Source organism: Phaenicophaeus curvirostris, chromosome 2 (assembly GCF_032191515.1).
Source record: "Phaenicophaeus curvirostris isolate KB17595 chromosome 2, BPBGC_Pcur_1.0, whole genome shotgun sequence".
Classification (NCBI taxonomy): Eukaryota; Metazoa; Chordata; class Aves; order Cuculiformes; family Cuculidae; genus Phaenicophaeus; species Phaenicophaeus curvirostris.
Genome location: NC_091393.1, coordinates 31,992,768 through 32,012,410, shown reverse-complemented (window position 1 = coordinate 32,012,410; position 19,643 = coordinate 31,992,768). Strand labels below are relative to the sequence as shown.

The 19,643-nt window shown below is 41.0% G+C and overlaps 1 protein-coding gene across 2 annotated transcripts in view; it reads right to left on the bottom strand.

The window, feature by feature from the left end:
- LOC138717798 (glutamate receptor ionotropic, kainate 2) overlaps window positions 1–19,260 on the bottom strand; it is a 384,533-nt gene extending 365,273 nt beyond the window's left edge. The window contains exon 1 of one of the 2 annotated variants that reach the window (XM_069851637.1): window positions 18,847–19,260. In XM_069851637.1, the coding sequence (XP_069707738.1) occupies window positions 18,847–18,961 (115 nt within the window). In that variant the 5' untranslated portion in view covers window positions 18,962–19,260. The remainder of the gene's footprint in view (window positions 1–18,846) is intronic. The other variant, XM_069851638.1, reaches the window with a different exon arrangement.
- Between the last annotated feature and the right edge of the window lie 383 nt (window positions 19,261–19,643).

Below are 19,643 nucleotides of genomic sequence, written 5' to 3'. Positions count from 1 at the left end.
CTAGTGCTAAAGAACTTTGACCCTCATATGTAGTGTTCTTACACAACTAATCTGAATCAAGTAGTCTTGAATAGGCTTATATATGCACAAAATAATGTCTAATTCTACCTGACTATCCCTTTTAGGACATCCTACTTCCAGAGCATCAATATCCTCACAAGAAATTCTTTAGCAACAGTTAATATTTTAATAATTTACCATTCTACTTGACTTGAAGTGCCTTTCAAGTATTCCCCTAAAGAGTATGAAAACTCAACAAAGGCATTTCTGAAAATTTAGAATTATCAAAAATAAAGATTACAGTTTATAATCTATCGTACTTATAAACAGTGTAATTCATGGTTTACTCATAATGACAAATTACCATTGTGCTCTAGAGGTGTAAGAATTAAGGATTATTTGTGCAGACATTGAAGGAAAAGTTATTGCAACCAGACTGCAAAAAGAAAGCAGCAATATTTGTTTTTATCAAAAAACAAACAATCCATATTGGCAGATCCTTCAGAACATTGATTTAAACCAAGCTCATATAATTTCACTTCATAAAAGAAATATAATGAATTAAAAAAAGCCCACCCCACAGATTCCAAGTTTACCCAAATTTGAAAGACCAAAATTATAAAATTTAAAAAATCTAAATGTAAGATTTTTAACAAAAACTACACTGTTATCACACAGACTTTATTTTGTAAAACCTTGTTTTATGCACAGGCAAAAAATATTGTTTATTTTGGCCTTTTGACCAGATTTAAAATGAATGTATCATACACACTAATATGTGCACATATTAGGGCAGGAAACAGACAACATAGAATCATAGAATCATAGAATAACCAGGTTGGAAGAGACCCACCGGATCATCGAGTCCAACCATTCCTATCAAACACTAAACCATGCCCCTTAGCACCTCGTCCACCCACGCCTTAAACACCTCCAGGGAAGGTGAATCAACTACCTCCCTGGGCAGCCTGTTCCAGTTCCCAGTCACCCTTCTGTGAAGAATTTTTTCCTAATGTCCAGCCTAAACCTCCCCTGGCGGAGCTTGAGGCCATTCCCTCTTGTCCTGTCCCCTGTCACTTGGGAGAAGAGGCCAGCACCCTCCTCTCTACAACCTCCTTTCAGGTAGTTGTAGAGGGCAATGAGGTCACCCCTCAGCCTCCTCTTCTCCAGGCTAAACAACCCCAGCTCCCTCAGCCGCTCCTCATAAGACCTGCTCTCCAGCTCCTTCACCAGTTTTGTTGCTCTTCTCTGGACTCGTTCCAGAGCCTCAACATCCTTCTTGTGGTGAGGGGCCCAGAACTCAACACAGGATTCAAAGAGCGGTCTCACCAGTGCCAAGTACAGAGGGAGAATAACCTCCCTGGACCTGCTGGTCACACCGTTTCTGATCCAAGCCAAGATGCCATTGGCCTTCTTGGCCACCTGGGCACACTGCTGGCTCATATTCAGTCGGCTGTTGACCAACACGCCCAGGTCCCTCTCCTCCAGGCAGCTTTCTAGCCAGACTTCTCCTAGTCTGTAGCACTGCATAGGGTTGTTGTGCCCGAAGTGCAGGACCCGGCATTTGGCCTTGTTAAACCTCATCCCATTGGACTCTGCCCAGCGGTCCAGCCTGTTCAGATCCCTTTGCAGAGCCTCCCTACCCTCCAGCAGATCGACACTTCCACCCATGTATCTAGTGTTTCCATAAAAAAAAAAAAAGCACTTGGAATTTTTTAATTTTCTGTGTTCTTTTTTTTCTTATCTGCAATTTCATATGGGACCCCATGATCCCTCATGACTACTGTTAAAGTATGATTATGATGTTTTGCAAAGTGCATATAGGAATTTTATATTAGCACTATTAGAAATTGAACATTGAGGTTTTATTAAGCAGAATTAAGGTGATTTTAAGAATGTTTAGGGAAGCAATGCAGAAGTGTTACTTTCAATTACACTGAAACATACAGTTCTGAAATATAACCTTTCCAGTTTTAATCCAATAAGATACATCTGTAAAAAAGTAAGGTAAAATCAAACCGTAGCACATGATTTACCAGCATTCTTTTTAAGAATTAAATATATATATATCTTTTTCAACAGCTATCAGTTTCTTAAAAAAATAACTGCTCATTACCATTTGTGCATTCCTGTGAACCGCTGGCTGTCATTAAGGTATTTCATTCACCTAAAGAAGTGACCTTTTTAAACTAATACATTATTTTAACATTAGTGCAATTTCTCTTGTGTATTTGCCTGATCATTGCCAGTATTTACCAGTTCTTGGAGTATTCAAACAAACAAGCTTATGAGAGATCTGTTTCAAGAATAGCTAAACCAGGCAGATAACACAAGAATCTTGAGCAGGGCTTCATGAGATTAATTTGTAATGTATCATTTAATAATTGTGTTATTGGCTGCACATATGGATGTACTTGTAGTTCTTTTTACTTTGTTAAAGGAAATATTTCTAGAAAACTGACACATGAAGAATCTTGGCATATGGATAAAATCACTTTAACTTCTCTGCACATGTAATACTTTAAGTACACAAACACAGAGCCCTTAATAAGGCATAAACATCATCATTTCTTTTCCCATGAAGGCACTGAAAGATGAGATTGTACTGCTTTACATTTTGGAGCCAGCCTGGCCTTTGGACTCTCTACAGCCACTGGGCAGCAGTAGGATCATTTTGAATGATAAACTTTATGCCACAGAGGTAATGATTAAAGTGATCTATCAATCTAACAGCAGCCAATAGTTCTTTTCTCATGCCACAGTAATGTTTCTCAGCAGCAAAGTGTGATTATAGCATGCAACTATACTCTCTAGTTTCAGTGCTCCTAAAATAGTACTTTTCCAGTCTGTAAATCACTAACATTGGTGTCCAGAAGGAAAGAAAACTTTGTTTTGTTTTGTTTTGTATTGTTTTATAAATAAAATTACTCTGACCTTCAAGTTTCCTAGAAACTTTTTCACATTTTTGCCCTGGCTAAACACATCCTTCTTTTGAGAGAAGCAATACAAGAAGTTGACAAGTTGGATACAAGCTTTTGTAACTAAATATACCATCATCCACATCCCTTCATTTCAATAGTCTGTAATCTCTACTGCTGGCACAAAGCTCAGAGAAGCAAAATTATTCAGACTGTCCTTAGCATTTGAGCTGGAGATCACCAATATTCAAGTTTTTAAAGCAGCTCTTTATTCTATATACATGCTGAAATAAAGTTCTAGGAAGATGGTCATGTCTTCCAAGAGATGTTGTATTTCAAAAACAAAGCTGTATTGGCCATTACACTCAACCAATATTCTCGTTGACACCTTTCTGCAAAAAGACAAATGAGCTATGTTTCCATGACCATACTCCAGAACTACATTTCCACAACACTTTCCGCTGCAGGGCTGACTGCCCATTTTTGGCTGAATAGTGCTTTACTGAGTGCTAGGTTTTCCTTTTTTCCGTTTCCATTTCATATTCTTCCTTGCCATATACCATTTTTTATTTACAGTCAATTTAGCTTTTATTTTTAAATTCTGTTTTCCTCTGCAGTATCTGAAGGTTTCCCATTATTTCATCCATACACAAAGACTGTATTATTTCTTAACCTTCATTATCTTAATCTCCAGTAGCAGCACAGTAGATCACTGACATCACTTTCTATATTCTCTGACTATAGATGTTATAAAGGACATAAGAACAGCCACGAAGTAGCATGAAAAAGAACCATTTTTCCCACACAACCTGCATGTATTCAACACAGTCTAACAGTCAAAATTTAAGGGACAAATAAAGAAAAGAAGGGGCACATAGAATAATTCTTACTCTAGTTTCTCCCAATTTCCACATTTTCTACTTGGGGACTCAGAGACAGAGGAAGAAGAGTGTCCACTGGAGGTATATTTTCCTTAAATGTATGCAATTGCTGAGGGGTAGTAATCAGAACATTCCCTGGCAATGAATTACATCATTTTCTTTTTTATTATTTCTACTTCCATTTATTTGTTTTAAACAACCTTCCTCAAAATGTATAAAACCCAATATATTTTTACCATGTCCTTTACTGACAATTCATTGTATTCAAAGAAGGTGATGCTTAAACTAGCTCTAAAATAGTCATACTAATTTTCATTTGCATCTTGAAATTCTTAATCTATTTTTTTCTCATGAAAGACAGCATTACACCTACATTAATTCTCATAAATAAAAATGCAAATTTCACTTGTTGAATTAGAAAAGCTGCAAATCCCAGTATGCCCACATTTTTATCCACCCCCAGAAGAAAATCTTTTTGTACAAAAATATGCAAACAACTGCAAAATATTTCATTAACATCCACACTAACCCCTCCATTTTACCTCTCAATTTGCTTAGCACAAACAGCTCAGCTATGCTTAGGATGACAACAAGGTCAATGTTTTCTGGTTTTCAGTGGTTTTATTTTCTACCAAAGTAGACAAAATGACCTTCCATGGATTACTTAAGCTCCAGAGCTAAATGAACTCTAAACCATGAGCTAATATTTATTCGCTTCCTTTATCTTTTTGTTTTTAAAAATTATAGTGCAACAGGACAAAACACAGAAGAAAAATTGCTTCTGGCTTTCCACATATTGAACATGTTTGTGAAGTTATCCATGAGGGTAAGCTTTCATGGAAATTGCACCTAATCAGATGTGGAAGTAATGAAGATTATTCTGTCTCCTCAGGATTTCCCGTAGTTGCTCAGCAGAAAAATGTATGCTTATCCTCAACACTTTATAGAATCATAGAATCATAGAATAACTAGGTTGGAAGAGACCCACCGGATCATCGAGTCCAACCATTCCTATCAAACACTAAACCATGCCCCTTAGCACCTTGCCCACCCACGCCTTAAACACCTCCAGGGAAGGAGATTCAACCACCTCCCTTGGGGCAGCCTGTTCCAGTGCCCAATGACCCTTTCTGTGAAAATTTCACAGAATCACAGAATCACAGAATAACCAGGTTGGAAGAGACCCACCGGATCACCGAGTCCAACCGTTCCTACCAAACACTAAACCATATCCCTCAGCACCTCGTCCACCCGTGCCTTAAACACCTCCAGGGAAGGTGACTCAACCACCTCCCTGGGCAGCCTGTTCCAGCGCCCAATGACCCTTTCTGTAAAGAATTTTTTCCTAACGTCTAGCCTAAACCTCCCCTGGTGGCGCTTGAGGCCATTCCCTCTTGTCTTGTCCCCTGTCACTTGGGAGAAGAGGCCAGCACCCTCCTCTCTACAACTTCCTTTCAGGTAGTCGTAGAGAGCAATGAGGTCACCCCTCAGCCTCCTCTTCTCCAGGCTAAACAACCCCAGCTCTCTCAGTGTTCCTCATAAGGCCTGTTCTCCAGCCCCTTCACCAGCTTCATCGCTCTTCTCTGGACTCTCTCCAGAGCCTCAACATCCTTCTTGTGGTGAGGGGCCCAGAAATGAACACAGTATTCAAGGAGCGGTCTCACCAGTGCCAAGTACAGAGAGAGAATAACATCCCTGGACCTGCTGGTCACACCGTTTCTGATAGAAGCCAAGATGCCATTGGCCTTCTTGGCCACCTGGGCACACTGCTGGCTCAAGTTCAGTCGGCTGTTGACCAACACCCCCAGGTCCCTCTCCTCCAGGAGCTTTCTAGACAGACTTTCCCTAGTCTGTAGCACTGCACAGGGTTGTTGTGCCCCAAGTGCAGGACCCGGCACTTGGCCTTGTTAAACCTCATCCCATTGGACTTAGCCCAGTGGTCCAGGCCATTCAGATCCCTTTGCAGAGCCTCCCTACCCTCCAGCAGATCAACACTTCCACCCAGCTTAGTGTCGTCCGCAAACTTGCTAAGGGTGCACTCGATGCCTTCATCCAGGTCATTGATAAAGACAATGAACAGGGCTGGACCCAGCACTGAGCCCTGGGGAACCCCACTTGTCACTGGCCTCCAGCTGGATTTCACACCATTTCCCACCAATCTCTGGGCCCGGCCATCCAACCAGTTTTCCACCCAGGAGAGTGTGCGCCTGTCCAGGCCAGAGGCTGACAGTTTCTCAAGCAGAATGCTATGAGAAACTGTGTCAAAGGCTTTACTGAAGTCCAGGAAGACCACATCCACAGCCTTTCCCTCAGCCAGCAGCCGAGTCACTTTGTCATAGAAGGCGATCAGGTTAGTCTGGCAAGACCCGCCTTTTGTGAACCCATGTTGACTGGGCCTGATCACCCGGTTCTCTTGCATGTGCTTCATGATAGCACTCAAGATCACCTGCTCCATGACTTTCCCTGGCACTGAGGTCAGACTGACAGGCCTGTAGTTCCCTGGATCCTCCCTGCGGCCCTTCTTGTAGATGGGCACAACATCAGCCAGCCTCCAGTCCAGTGGGACTTCCCCAGTCTTCCAGGACTGTTGGAAGATGATGGAAAGGGGTTTGGCCAGCACATCTGCCAGCTCCTTCAATACCCTTGGATGAATCCCATCTGGCCCCATAGACTTGTAGGTGTCTAGTCAGGCTAGCAAGGCTCTGACCACCTCCTCTTGGATCATGGGAGCCTCATTTTGCTCCTCTAGCTCCTGGGTTTGTACACAGAGGGAACAACGTTCTTTACAATTAAAGACTGAGGCAAAGAAGGCATTAAGTACCTCAGCCTTTTCCTCGTCCCCTGTCACTGTTGTTGCTTCTGCATCCAATAAGGACTTAATGTTCTCCCTAGTCCTCCTTTTATTGTTTACATATTTATAGGAGGATTTTTTGTTATCTTTCACAGACTTTGCCAATCTGATTTCTAGTTGAGCCTTAGCCCTTCTGATTTTTTCTCTACACAATCTCACTTCCCTCCTGTAGTCCACCCAAGAGGCCTGTCCCCTCTTGCAGAGCCCATAAACGTTTCTCTTCTTCTTGATATCACTCAAGATCTCTATGTTCAACCAAGCTGTTTTTTTTCCCTGCTGGCTTTTTGTACAATGAAAGCCCATCAAATCTACCTAAAGGTTTATTGCAGTGATGTAGTTTTAGGCTATTCTGCTAAGAAAAAATTTAACTGTAGCAGAAATCACCTTTAATATGATCTAGTGATTTACCATATTGATAGTTGCAACTGGTAATATCAGCATAGTTACCTCCTCTTAAAACAGTAGTGCAAGTAAGTTGCTATGGGTCTCACACAGAGGCAGATCCACTTTCTAAATGAAGATTTCCCTTATACTAACAATATTGCTCCATCGCAAATTGAGTTGGTGCATTGACAAGTACCATTTCCAAGTTCTTAGCAGTTGGGGGAGATGGCTGGATGTTGAATGTATAAGAGCGTGTATATATCCTTAACTTCATTCACAGAATTTGTTTTTAATTTCTTAGAGTAGCAAATCATCATTTTTTTTCCTTTTTTCTTCATGAATATGCTTGAGTTTGTGTGGGTTTTACTGAATTCCATAGCTTCTTTCTTGAAAATTTTTTGTTTTCATGACCACTTTCAAAATATTCATGCAAATCACACCATGTGAGAACAGATTCTGCCACCTTCACAGTTCTTTGCTATCCCATGCTCACACTATTGTCAGAAAGCAGATGGGTAGTCCTTATGATTTCTTCCATCAAAGACCCCTGATGCACTCTCAGGCAATTCTCCTCATTTATGCAAAAGACAGCTCCAGGAAAGGAGACATACTCCCACTTGTCATTGTCGTTGTTTTGCATTTGGGCCACCACAGCAGGAAAATGTATGTATACGCACACATTCACACAGTGCTATACTAGCAAGTCTATTGCTGCCTAGTTCCTTTGTTGAAACCACAAAGACACTGTGTCACTCTGAAATGGCTGTCAAAAGAATTCCAATAATCTATTTTCATATGGATTAGTGAAAATATGGCTGTTTACTTTTGCAAATATATAGCCAGAGTGGAGAATATGACAAAGAACTTTTAATTTTCTGTCCTTACAACCATCACATGGGTTCTGATGAATAAGGAACCAGCACACAGTGTAATAACCTAAGTGGAAAGGATATTTTGAAAGGTTTGTTATAACAGGGGTAAAAAAAGGTTTCCAAAAACATGTTGCAATTTTCTAAGAAACTAAAAGACAGTCCAGAGAGTAAAGGAAATCAATGTACACAAAGTTCCTGTGCCCACGAGACAGCTAGACACAATTTTTTTGTCCAACTAAAGCCTCTTACCATCAATGAAGAGTGGAAAATGCTCTGAAAAGCAACCAACACACTTTGTATGAGAATATGGTATATGTTTACCTTAAATTCCAACAAACACAATGTTTAATGATCACAGAATGATACAAATGTACAGCTAAATTTGAAATGTCTGATGTCTAGACACAAAAGGCCACAAATGGGTAACACTGAAGATGTGACTAGCTAATGCTGATTTGGTATTTAAATATGATTTTTCATTGTTTAGGTGGGTTTGAAAAGACACTAGAAAATCTGATTTAATGCACTTCTGGATACATTTTTCTTAGCCATATCACAGTCACGCAGTAAGTTTCTGCAGGCATATTGAATGTTGCGAATGATAGTCTGCCAAGATCTGAAGAGATAAGCCTTAATAACAGTCATATTTTACAGTCTTTCTTTCTCAAGGACATCCAAGCAAATACATATAGCAGTACTGAAAGGAAGTCACATGTATCTTTCACAAATTTCCATTTTATTCCCTCAGCTGCTCACAGATGAGGCACGCATAGGGCTTACTACTTCACCTGAACTGCACTTGTGTTTGTTTCCTTCTAGGCTATCAGATCAAATCTGAGCAAAATAAATTCTTTAACTATGTTTCTGTTCTTTATGTAAACATTATATTTGATATCCAATAACAAAGAGTGAGATTTAACTGAGCAAATTCTTAGCTAACAAAAATAACGCTACGCTTTCTTTTTTGTATTATTGGATCATTTTGCCAAGTATCATCTTTATGTTTGAATTTGACTGAACAGAAACAAAAATCTTATTAGTTGCGTAGTTACACTAGCCTTAGTAGGTCAACAGCATGGAGGGATTTTTTCCATTAACCCCTCTAAATTCCTTTCTGTGTTGTTTGTTCCTTACTGCTGGCCTTTAATTCATCTGTATTATTACTCTCAAACCACTTCCATCCTGCCTATGAACTGAAGAGAATAGTGTAGTTAGGGATATCGGGGAGCATGTCTATGTATTGGAGTGTCTTATACAGATCAGCATATCAAGGTGCAAAGGCCAGCACAAAAAATCCTGTTAGCCAAACAAATCACAGTCTGAAAATTGACTGACTCAAAAGTATAGTTGTTAAAAGTTATGACACACTACCTCAGCACTTAGTATATCTTCTTTCAAAAGGAAGAATTCCTCATTTGTCGTCAAATTAACTATGACTAGTCATTGGCCTTGTAATTCCATTTTCCGTAGTAATTTTTTGAAATACCTGCTTGAGGGAGTAAAATATTAGAAACATTGCTATATTGATTGGAAAAAAAAAAAAAACTATGGGTGCCGTGTAAGAAGAGAAAAAATATTTTTTAAGCAAGAATGTATAAATATATTTTAAGATGACCAATTATCACTGGAAAGGGTGGCAAGCTTAGGGTCCTTTTTCAATCTGAATAAAAAACACTTTTTGTAAGTACAGTAAGCCAAGAAAAATGTAAACATTTTTGAACAGCAAAAAACAGACAAGCAATAATGTTAAAAATTAGATTCCCTAAGGTTCAGTCCTGATATGAATCCTTGTTAAGTGGCACAATGTGAAACAAAAATAATGCATTTCAATGTAATACTTGAATGCATGCTGATAATTTCCTAAAGATTCTGTATGATTTTTTTAACAATTTTCAGTTATTGAAATGCATAAAATAAGAATATACATGTTCCTGTTAACAAATACAAAACCAGAAATTACTATGATTAAACATTTTAAAAGAAAATTAATTCCCCTGATTTAGAGTACTCTGCATGATCTTAATTTTCCTAATGTACCTTTTTACCTGATTCCTTAATGAATACATAGCATGGAATTTCTTATAAAGATTCCCTGCCTTGTAGGATAAATGTAGCAGAATAACAATTAAGTTATTGCTTTAGAAAATTCCTTCCTCATACAGAATAAGTAATCTTCATGTTCTTTACTGTTATTTACGTATACTTCTACATAGCAGAAAGTTTCTGGTTGTATTGCAGTGTTCAAAAAGTAAAACAGGTTGCATTGCAACTACTAAACTGCAGTATCTTTAACCAATGAGTATAACCTTCCCAACTTAAAAAAAAATAGTCTGTCGTGTAGACCTTTTTTTTATACTTCAGTGTTAAAAATTGATAATGTCAATAACTGAGTGACAAATTTAAGTGAAAAAAAAAAGCTGGAATTACTTTAAAAGATAATTGTGAAAAAAAAATATTCAAGATGTATTTTGGAATGACATCTGTAGATAATGTAAACCAGCATGGACCTAATCAGGCATTTTAGGAAGAATACCACAATCTCATCTAGGCAACGATGATACCTAGGATAATCAGACAAATTTCCATGAACAACATGCTTACTACGAACTGTTTGGAAAGTTCTGTTTTAATTGTGCAACTTTTAAATAACAGCCTAAATATGAGCTAAATGATACAGCTAACACATGTAAGCTCCTGAGGTGATTGATAGAGCCAGGACATTTTTAGCTCCTGGGGAAGGACAAAAGCCCAAATGGATGGCAAGCTCAAATATAAAGCAATCCTTAATAAATTCACCCAGATTATTACCTACTAAGTGTGTATATGCACATGAATGAGCATTTTAATAAGTGTTTTAAATTCAGTATCAGTTACCTTCTGACAAAAACCACTTTAAAGTAATAGCTATTTTTATATTCAGAGAAATGTGACACTTAATTTGAAATATTTTACTGGAGATACAGAAAGTGCTAAACGGGAAGGGGACACACTCTTCCAAAGCTGAAGTAGTTCTGCATCTCTTGAAGCAAGCTTGATAAATTTTATTCAATAAAGTTCTATTGAAAAAGTAATCAGTTAAATACGTATATTCTCAAACAACTTCTTATTTATAGGACTTATGATTACGTATCGTGAAAAAAGCATGTCTCATTTGCTAGTGAGTTTGTAGCAGAATGAGTTCCTGTTCCGGCATTTTTTGTGTTTTAATATCAGCAACAAGGTGTTGATCCATTAACATATTTATCTTTCCCTTTTAAATTCTTACCTGAGAAATTGAGTTCTGTATGTAGTAATAAATCACAAAATCTGGGGGAAAACAAAAATCCCTACTCAAGCCACTTTTACTTCTTCTGTATTGCGGATACCATGAAAGGCCCTATTCATCTAGCCCAACTTTTGCCATGTTGCCATGTACCCAGTCTAAGCAACTTTGTCTAATCCTTCTGCCTTCTTCCCTCTCCAAATAACATAGAAGAGGTCTAAGACTTGGCTTGGACTCAAAGCTTAGTTTTCAAACAGAGATGAGGCCTTTCAGATTTTTTTCATTTTTCAGAAAGTTAGAAAAGCGAAGACTTTTCAAAAAGAACCAGGGAAGCAACATTCAAACAAACATTCCTCTTTATATTTGTTCAGTAATCATATTACATTTCAGTTATTAAAAAAAAAAAAAAAAAGGAGGAAGAGGGGGAAATGATCAAATTATTCCAGGTGCAGTTTAAAAAAAAACGGTCTTTCAAAATTATTTTGTCCTCCCATGAAACATCACTTTTTCTATTTACCTGTAAAAATACAGTATGGATCATTTAGTACCTTAAGATTTGGCTGCACACATTGACATCAGATAGAGTGTTTATATAATTAGGAAACATTAGAGACATGCAGTAAAATGTTAAGATAGAAGAAAAGAAGATAAAAAAGCTTTTGAATTAAAAAAATCATCAAGTTTCCTGATCAACAGTTCTGGACAGCATAGTAAGCTAGCTCTCCGTAGACTGTTCTTCTGTCAGTGTTACTGAGTCCAATACAAGAATTAGTAGCTCTAACAATCAAGGCTTATTTCATGCTGAGATATTGACAGGTATCTTCAGCATTCCTAGTTCAACTAACTTTTAAATCTAGATAACCATTGTATTAAACAGAAAGAGTTTAAAATAGTTTGGAAGTATAAATACAGTTACAATAAAACAGGCATGCACCTAATATGAGTGAATATATTTCCCCACACATAAAGATGAAATCCTGTAAAAGCCATAAATGAACTGTCTGATCCGTTCATTATAACGTACTGTTATCTAAGGACAAACATTGTTACCTAAGCACTATAGTTTACCTGTGCTTTAAGCTACCCCTACCGTAGACACCGGTCACAATACTAGCAAAGAACCTGCTTTTTGTCCTCAGGCAGAAACAGCTAGAAATGGAAGCATTTAAAAAAATATATCATCTAAGAATGTGTACTTCAAAACTACCAAACACATTCCTAGAAGAGCTATTCTCTTTCAATAGGATGTTAGGGAGACTACAGAAATGTAACGTTCAACGAAATCTGAATCCAGGCTGATCTAAATCACTTGAAAATTTTAAGCGAAGTGTATCTTTGCAGAAAACGTAAGAAAAGAAGTCTTGAGTACCGCACCCATGGGTCATTTATAACTTTTATCCAAAGGAAAAAAAAAAAAGCTTTGTGGTAGTAATTTGTTATGAAATACCTTTTAATGAAATTAAGAATATACTTTTTTTCAACTACTGTTTACTGTTTTACATACTAATACAATACCATCTAGTTTATCCAGAGCTGGCTGAGTTCCAGTAATTGGAATAATGATCATTATGTTTATTCTGTATTCTTTGCATTACTGAAAGATTTGGCTGTTTAAATCGAAGGCATTATATAAACTAGAGACTATTATTACTGTATAATGAAAGAGCCAAAAGACTCAAGAGGGAAAAGCTCAAAATTACACATATTAATATGATAGTGGTCTTTGATACTCCATATTCTAATTCAGATATGACAGCATAATGAGATTATGTTATCATATTGTTTTATCTAATCTTCCAACACACATTACAACATAACATCATAAAAAGCTTATTCAGGAAACACTGATTTGCCTTGCAGATTGAGGAGTACGGAAATAAGGCACCTTCTAGTTTCTCTTTTGCATTATTGACAGAACTTCTAGTAATTGTTCCTCTGGAAGAGATTAAAGAGTGTGAAGGTTAAAACTTAGAAACAGACAAGGTAAATAAATTAAGTAGGGGACAAAGACCTGCTATTATTTGTGAAGACTACAAAATATTTGGTTTACTTTTTTTCTAAATCGAGGGGATTTTCTCTTGTACAAAATAATAATAACAAAGTCCCTAATATTTGAGTTTAGAAAAATCTCTTTTTCTCCGGTTTCTTATCTCCGGTGGCAGAAACCATTTCATTCAGCGACCATATTTAAATGGGAGGTATTACTGGAACTTTGTATCACTTCAAAAGACAAGCAGCAGTCAGTAAGTCGCGAGTTATACTTCTCAGCATCCAGTCTATCAGGCAATTGTGTGAAAATCCTTTTACAAGGCTATTGGTGTTCCAAACACTGGGGGAAAGGATCTGGGGATATTCCAAAGCCCACATGGAGGAAAGCTTTCTTAACCTACATTAAATCTTGATAATGCAGTAATGAGTCTTTTAAAAGGATAATTCTAATTCCCCTATCTAGTGCAATAAAGACTGTATACAGCTAATCTGCTTTGCCCTTTTAATTAAACTCGTCCAGGACGTTCTATGTAGTCAGCACCCTGAATGAGTCATTAAAATTCTCGTTCTGTAAGAGTTGTGTGCAGCACACCGTTGTTTCTAAATTCCATTAAATCCAAATGGTCTTTATCGCCCCATGACCACTGTGACTTCAATCAGCCAATTTAATTACCTTACAAAATTGTCAGCAGAAGCAGCAAAGAAAAACAGGAAGGGCTGTGACGTTATCAAATTGAAATCTTCCTCTGTGCTTTTTAATCTAGACCAGTCAATAACAATGCTTCTCACCTCCTTGCTGCCTTCCCGAGGCTCTTAACCTTACTCTTCTTTCAAAGATTTCTGTTGTTGTTTATAAGACTTATTTTGAACTCCTCTCCGTGAGGATGTTAATATCTGTTGAAAGCCTCTTGTCCTTGGCAGGAAATTTTTCAGTGGCTCTAAACACTGGAATTAGCAAGCCACGGACCTATGAGGGCTGCCACAACAAGTGTTTATTTTGCAGGTTTTCATCACACTCTTGATCTGAAGGCAGAATGCCTTTCCCACTAAATCCAGATACATACATCTTCTCATTTCTCTCCTACATACAGTCAGAACTCTTTATTCTTTCCACTAAAAGGGTGTCACTGCAAAATCAAAAGGAAGGAAACTGCACATCCAGGAGAGCTAACACAGGTCCAGTCTAGAAAAACTCTACATGATCACCCAGCAGGTATTTTTCATTTGAACTCGTCACACAGCCTTTTGCAAAGAGCTAACTCTCACTGCTCTTCCATGACTTGGCTGTTTGTAAATGCTACTATATCAAAAATGATCACCTGAAGCCCAGAAACGTGTGCTTTGACACCCGCTGGTAACTGTGCAAGCAATGGACGTGATGAGTTGGCCACTTTTCTGGTTTTGCCATGTTCTATCTTGTAAAAGCAATTCTGTGGAGATAAACTCAGTCTCTTTGGGCCAAAGGAGCTCAGTTAAGATGTCAGATGAAACCCTGCTAAACCTTCACGGAGGAAGTCTCCAGTGTATTGTAATTCCCCTCTCCGGATCACAAAGGCGTGTTTTCAATTCCGTCCCAAAGATTGCATGATAATAAACAACTTATAATACTAATATCAGTAGTAATAGTAATAGTAGTAGTAGTAGCAGTAATAATAATAATAATAATAATCATCATCACCAGGAAGGTGGTAGGCTTTGATGTGAGTTCATTTAGGACAAAAAAAAGGAAAAGTTTGTACTAGGAAATGTTTCTGCTAAGAGTTCAAAACTCTTTCAGCTCCTTGAAAAGTGTTCTCATCTCTCTCTTGGTTTTCTTTTGTGTTTAAGCTGGAAGAAGAACCCCTCTCTGTCTTCTTGTGGTTCATTGTAATCTACAACAGTGGATTTCTCATCTGCTTGAAGTCAGATAACTTCAAAGCAGCAAGAAGTCGAGAGCACGTCCACCTTTCTTTACCCTTCTTTTTGAACGTGCTGAAGAAAACAAAATATTTCACAAAGCAGAAAAACACTTATCAGGCCAGTGGGCTCCCTGCGGTGGAGATCTTTAGTCTTTCACCACACTTTCACGAATAATGATTTATCTGAGTGGGGAATGAGAAAACGCAATGGCTAAACCGCTTTCACCTTCCAGTCACAGGTCCCTCTTCAGCCTTTGCTGTAGGAAAGACAAATCGCTCAAGGCAGAGGAGACAAGGCCCAAAATGGGCAATTTAAAGTAAAGGAGGGTATTTTAGAGTTCTCCAGATCTCAAAGAGCTGACGTTCATGCCCCGTGTAGGAATAGGCAAGAAAAGAGGCATTTAAAATAGGCCAGGCTCTCACTGCCTTGGGCAAGGAGAAGAGGTTGGTTTCTGGAGATACAGGTGAGCAGTTGCTGATGGTTATCAGCTTTTGATGGCCTGTTAATTTAACCTTACAGGACAAAGTGCTGTTGGAAGGGCCTGGGGCGGTAAAGGGAGAAGCGAGGGAGAGCAGAGGCACTCGCCGAGCCCCCGGCTGGGGCCGAGAGGCGGCTCGGATGGGCTGCGGGGCTGCCGAGCTGCCCGCTGTGTCTGGGGAGCCGCTGCCCTGTGTCTGCCGGTGCACAACATCGCAAGGAACTACCCAGTGTGATCCCCGATAATGGAAGGGATCTGCCGGCCGTCACGTATTTTGGCTTCCGTACGGTGCCAAGCGATAAGGAAGAGGTTTCCATCACACTTAGCACAGCGGGGTGACGAATACTTGGCTGCCGCTTTTCCCCCTCGCCAGTCTGGGACTTGTCCCTTTTGTCCGCAGCGAGGGTTTAGGACCATCCCCTTTGGAAACCCTCGGGTACGGCGGGCACAAGCCTCACCCTCAGCGTCCTCCGGGCTTGTTTATGGGAAGCTATTCAGAAAGAGCGAGGTAGAGAGCTGGGCCGTGTGCCCCCTGAAGCAAGGTGTCTTTTAGGAAGGGCGCCTGGTGTGATGCCCAAATAGCAGGTTGTCCCGCTCGAGCAGCAGCAGCCAGGCGTCCCTATGCCTGAGCGAGCGCCGCTAGGGAGGGAATTGTGCCATCGCACCAGCCTCCCCCCTGGTCTGCTCCAAAAATAGCCCCCTGCCTCTGACAGATAACCAAACGGCTCGATTTCCCCGTGTGGTTGCTAAAAGGTTGGTTGAGAGAGAGAAAGAGAGAGGGGAGGAGAGAGAGAGAGAGAGAGAAAGGACATGCTGGCTAGTCCCAACAATGAGAGAAGCCGTGGGAAGGACAATGAGCATCCATGGTGGTTAATTTGCACAGGAGGAATGAGGGGGCTGGAGCGCTGGCAGGCTTCAAGCTCTCCCCTGTTGCCATAGCGCTGCTGGCTAAGGAAGAAGAGCGGAGGCTGGCAGGCTGCCTTCTGGAGGGAATCTCCTCAGCTCTCGCTTCTCCTGGCCGCAAGGACATCCCGAAGGGACAGATAGCAAGGCAACCCGGAGGGGGCGGCGAGGAATCCCCCTCTCAGAAATAACTAAAGGTTTTCCACGGCTCACTCGCCTCTCCTTCCCTCCTCCCCGCTGTGCCCAGCCTCTGGGGAAGGAACAGGAGTTCTCTCGCGGTCAGAGACAGAATCACTTCACACCTGGACTAGGTTTAATTCAGACGCCTTAACACAGAGGCGCGCAACAAGCCCAGCTGAGCAAGGCAGAAGTCTTCCTCTCCCTCTCTTACATCTTACATTTTCTACTCTAAAATAAACTAACCAGTCGCTCTCTACCTACTTCTAAGGCTCCGAAATGGGTTGGAGACACTTCTTTTAAAAGGCAAAGAAAGCATGCCGTGAGTCAGAAGCCGACTCACACTTTGCTGCTACAAACAATGGAGTGAGCGCAACCAGTTAACCAATTGTGGGACCAGGAGGCAGCTGGGAAGGGAAGTTAGCCTAGGAAAATACATGAATGCGTGACCATGGCACTAGGCACCAGAGTTCCACTGCACCATCTTTCACTCGGGATTATTTATTATCATTACCAAAACGCTGCTCTCCGGGGCTGTCTGTACAGGTACACTGGACTAGCAATTCAGAGGGAATGCTCATCTAAAGGAAAGCTCACCTCTTGCTAATAGTGTGGCCGGGAAGATGTTTGTTTACACAGCTACCCTTGAAAGTAATTCAGACACCTACAGACCGACCGCTCGGCACCGGTTGAGAACCCCGGTTGGTGGAAGAACAGACAGCTCGACAGTGTCAGATTACAGGCAGCCCTAGCACTAATTTCACGGCCATGATTATGGATCTGCCTGAATGGGAAATAAACCCCGCGATGATATATGGACCCGTTTAGTCATATACAAAGAAACAAGCATTCCTGAAGACGGTTGCTAAGAGCAACGTGCCTTAAGTACCACCTTAAGACCAGATGGAAGCAGAAAATAGGTACCACTAGGAATTCAGCACACGAGATTGCTAACAGCTTGGTGACTTTTTAATCATTACTCACCTTCCCCTTCACATAAAAGTGTGTGCGAAGGGAGAATTTAAACAAAATTAGACAGCAGCTAAGCCACTACTCCTAAGAGAAGACTAGAGCTTCCAGTACCCCACAGAAACGCATGTAGCGGCTGCCACGGCGTATCGCGGCCAGCACGAACGCGGGAGTCCCAGGTTTCCTTCTTCCAGCTGTGCTGTCGTTAGGCACAGAGGATGCCGCTTGCCCGGGGATTCATCTTTCCTCCCGCCCCCTCAGCCGCTCCGGCCGCGGTTCCCCCGCGGGGCGCTGCGCTCCGCTCCGCCCGGGCGGCCGTGGGGGCGCTGCCGCGGGGCTCCTGACGGGGATCATCCCAGAGAGGACTTCCCCGGGCCCCACAGGGAGGGTAACTATAGCCCCCGCCTCGCCCTTCCTCACTGGGAAACTTCTACAGGGGATGGAGTGGCTGAAATTCCTCCCTCCCTCGGTTTTTTGCTTGTACACACGCGCGCATCTCCAGGCAGAGCTGTTAAAGTTAGTTTCATGATCCAGATGGGATAGTCTTTAGACTGTGAAACCACTCTGCTCTCCTTGCAATCTCATTCTATGATTTTTCTTTCCTCCTTTTTTTTTTTTTTTTTCTGGGGGGACACACGGGACCCAAGCAACTTACTTTCCTCTCGTAAAAACGTAGAAAAGCTGTGGGTTAGAAATTTATCCCAAGGGCTCTTTCACCATTACTGGTAGAGCCATAAATAATTTCTTCTCTAGTCCTAAAGGCCACTGAAATGACAAGCAACCAGGCGGATGCTTCAAAGGAAATCAGCCCAAAGGTCTCAGATTACAGTCGCTCCCACACGGGATGGGATCGGGTGGAGCAGAGACTGACGGCCGAAACTTAACAACTAGTTGACAGATTTTTGACTGCTTAAGCAACACATTAGCCAAGCTTCCCTCTGCTACCAAAACAGAAAAAAAGGTACATTAAGAGGAAGCCACGCAAGCTGCGCAAAGCCTTAGGCAAACGCAATTGCCAGACATTTTTGTCTCTATTGTTATTATAATTATCATCATCATCGTGCCGTTACTACGGCTACAATGCGCTGCGGGGACAGAAAAAAACACACAATTCATCCCTTCGGATGCATAATAAAGAGGGACTTCTGTGCCTGACTCCGGCAGCACGTCCCAGATCTCCCCCAGCACCCTCTTCTGAGTCAATCCTACACATAGCACATTCAGGCTTAAATGCATAATGAGAAAAGTGTCGGGAAATCTTACCAAATCTTAATACATGTGTGGTTCCTTGAGAATATCCAATCCACAGTAAGCAAAGAAGGAGTCTAATGGTGCATCTGAAGACTGAATTAGTTAGAATAGGGGAAATAATCTTCATGATGTTTCTACGCACACACGCGCTGCCTTACTTCCCCCTTCTAAGCCGTTAGATTTCCCGGTAGGGTGAGAATGAGGATACGTAAACTGGTGGCCCTCAGACACGATCACGGCATGGTCACAGAGAAAGAAGAGAGTCTACGCTTCCCAAACCCATTAGCAATCCCTGCATGTTCTTCATTCACTGCGCCAAGGAGCAACCTTCAACTGCAAGGAATGGTGGGACATCCATGTTAGTCGGGGGAGAATCCTTGAGAAATCCAAACACACACAATGTCCAGCCGAGCAGACCTGGGAGGCAAGAAAGGAGGAAAATCAATAGGTAATCCAGCTCGAAAAATCGCTGAGGTATCGCCACATAGCGAGAGTCAATGAGCACCAGCCGTTTCACTGGCGAAGCTTTTGCCGTGCTCCCATTCTACTGCACTGCTGCACAGCTCCTGACGCGAAGCCAAGATTAAGTGAGAGAAATTGAGATAGCTCTTCTCTTCTTAAGGCTGCCTGCCAGGCAGCCTTCCCAACTTCTGTTACACAACAGATCTGATCGCCTAGCGTTGTCGGAGTTAAAAACAGCTCGGTTTTATTTACATGCTTCTAATTGTTATTAGTATTTCAGTTGTTCTGAACAATAGCTATAAGAGTTGGGGGGGGGAGCCGGGGGGGGGGGGGGAGGGGGAAGCTAT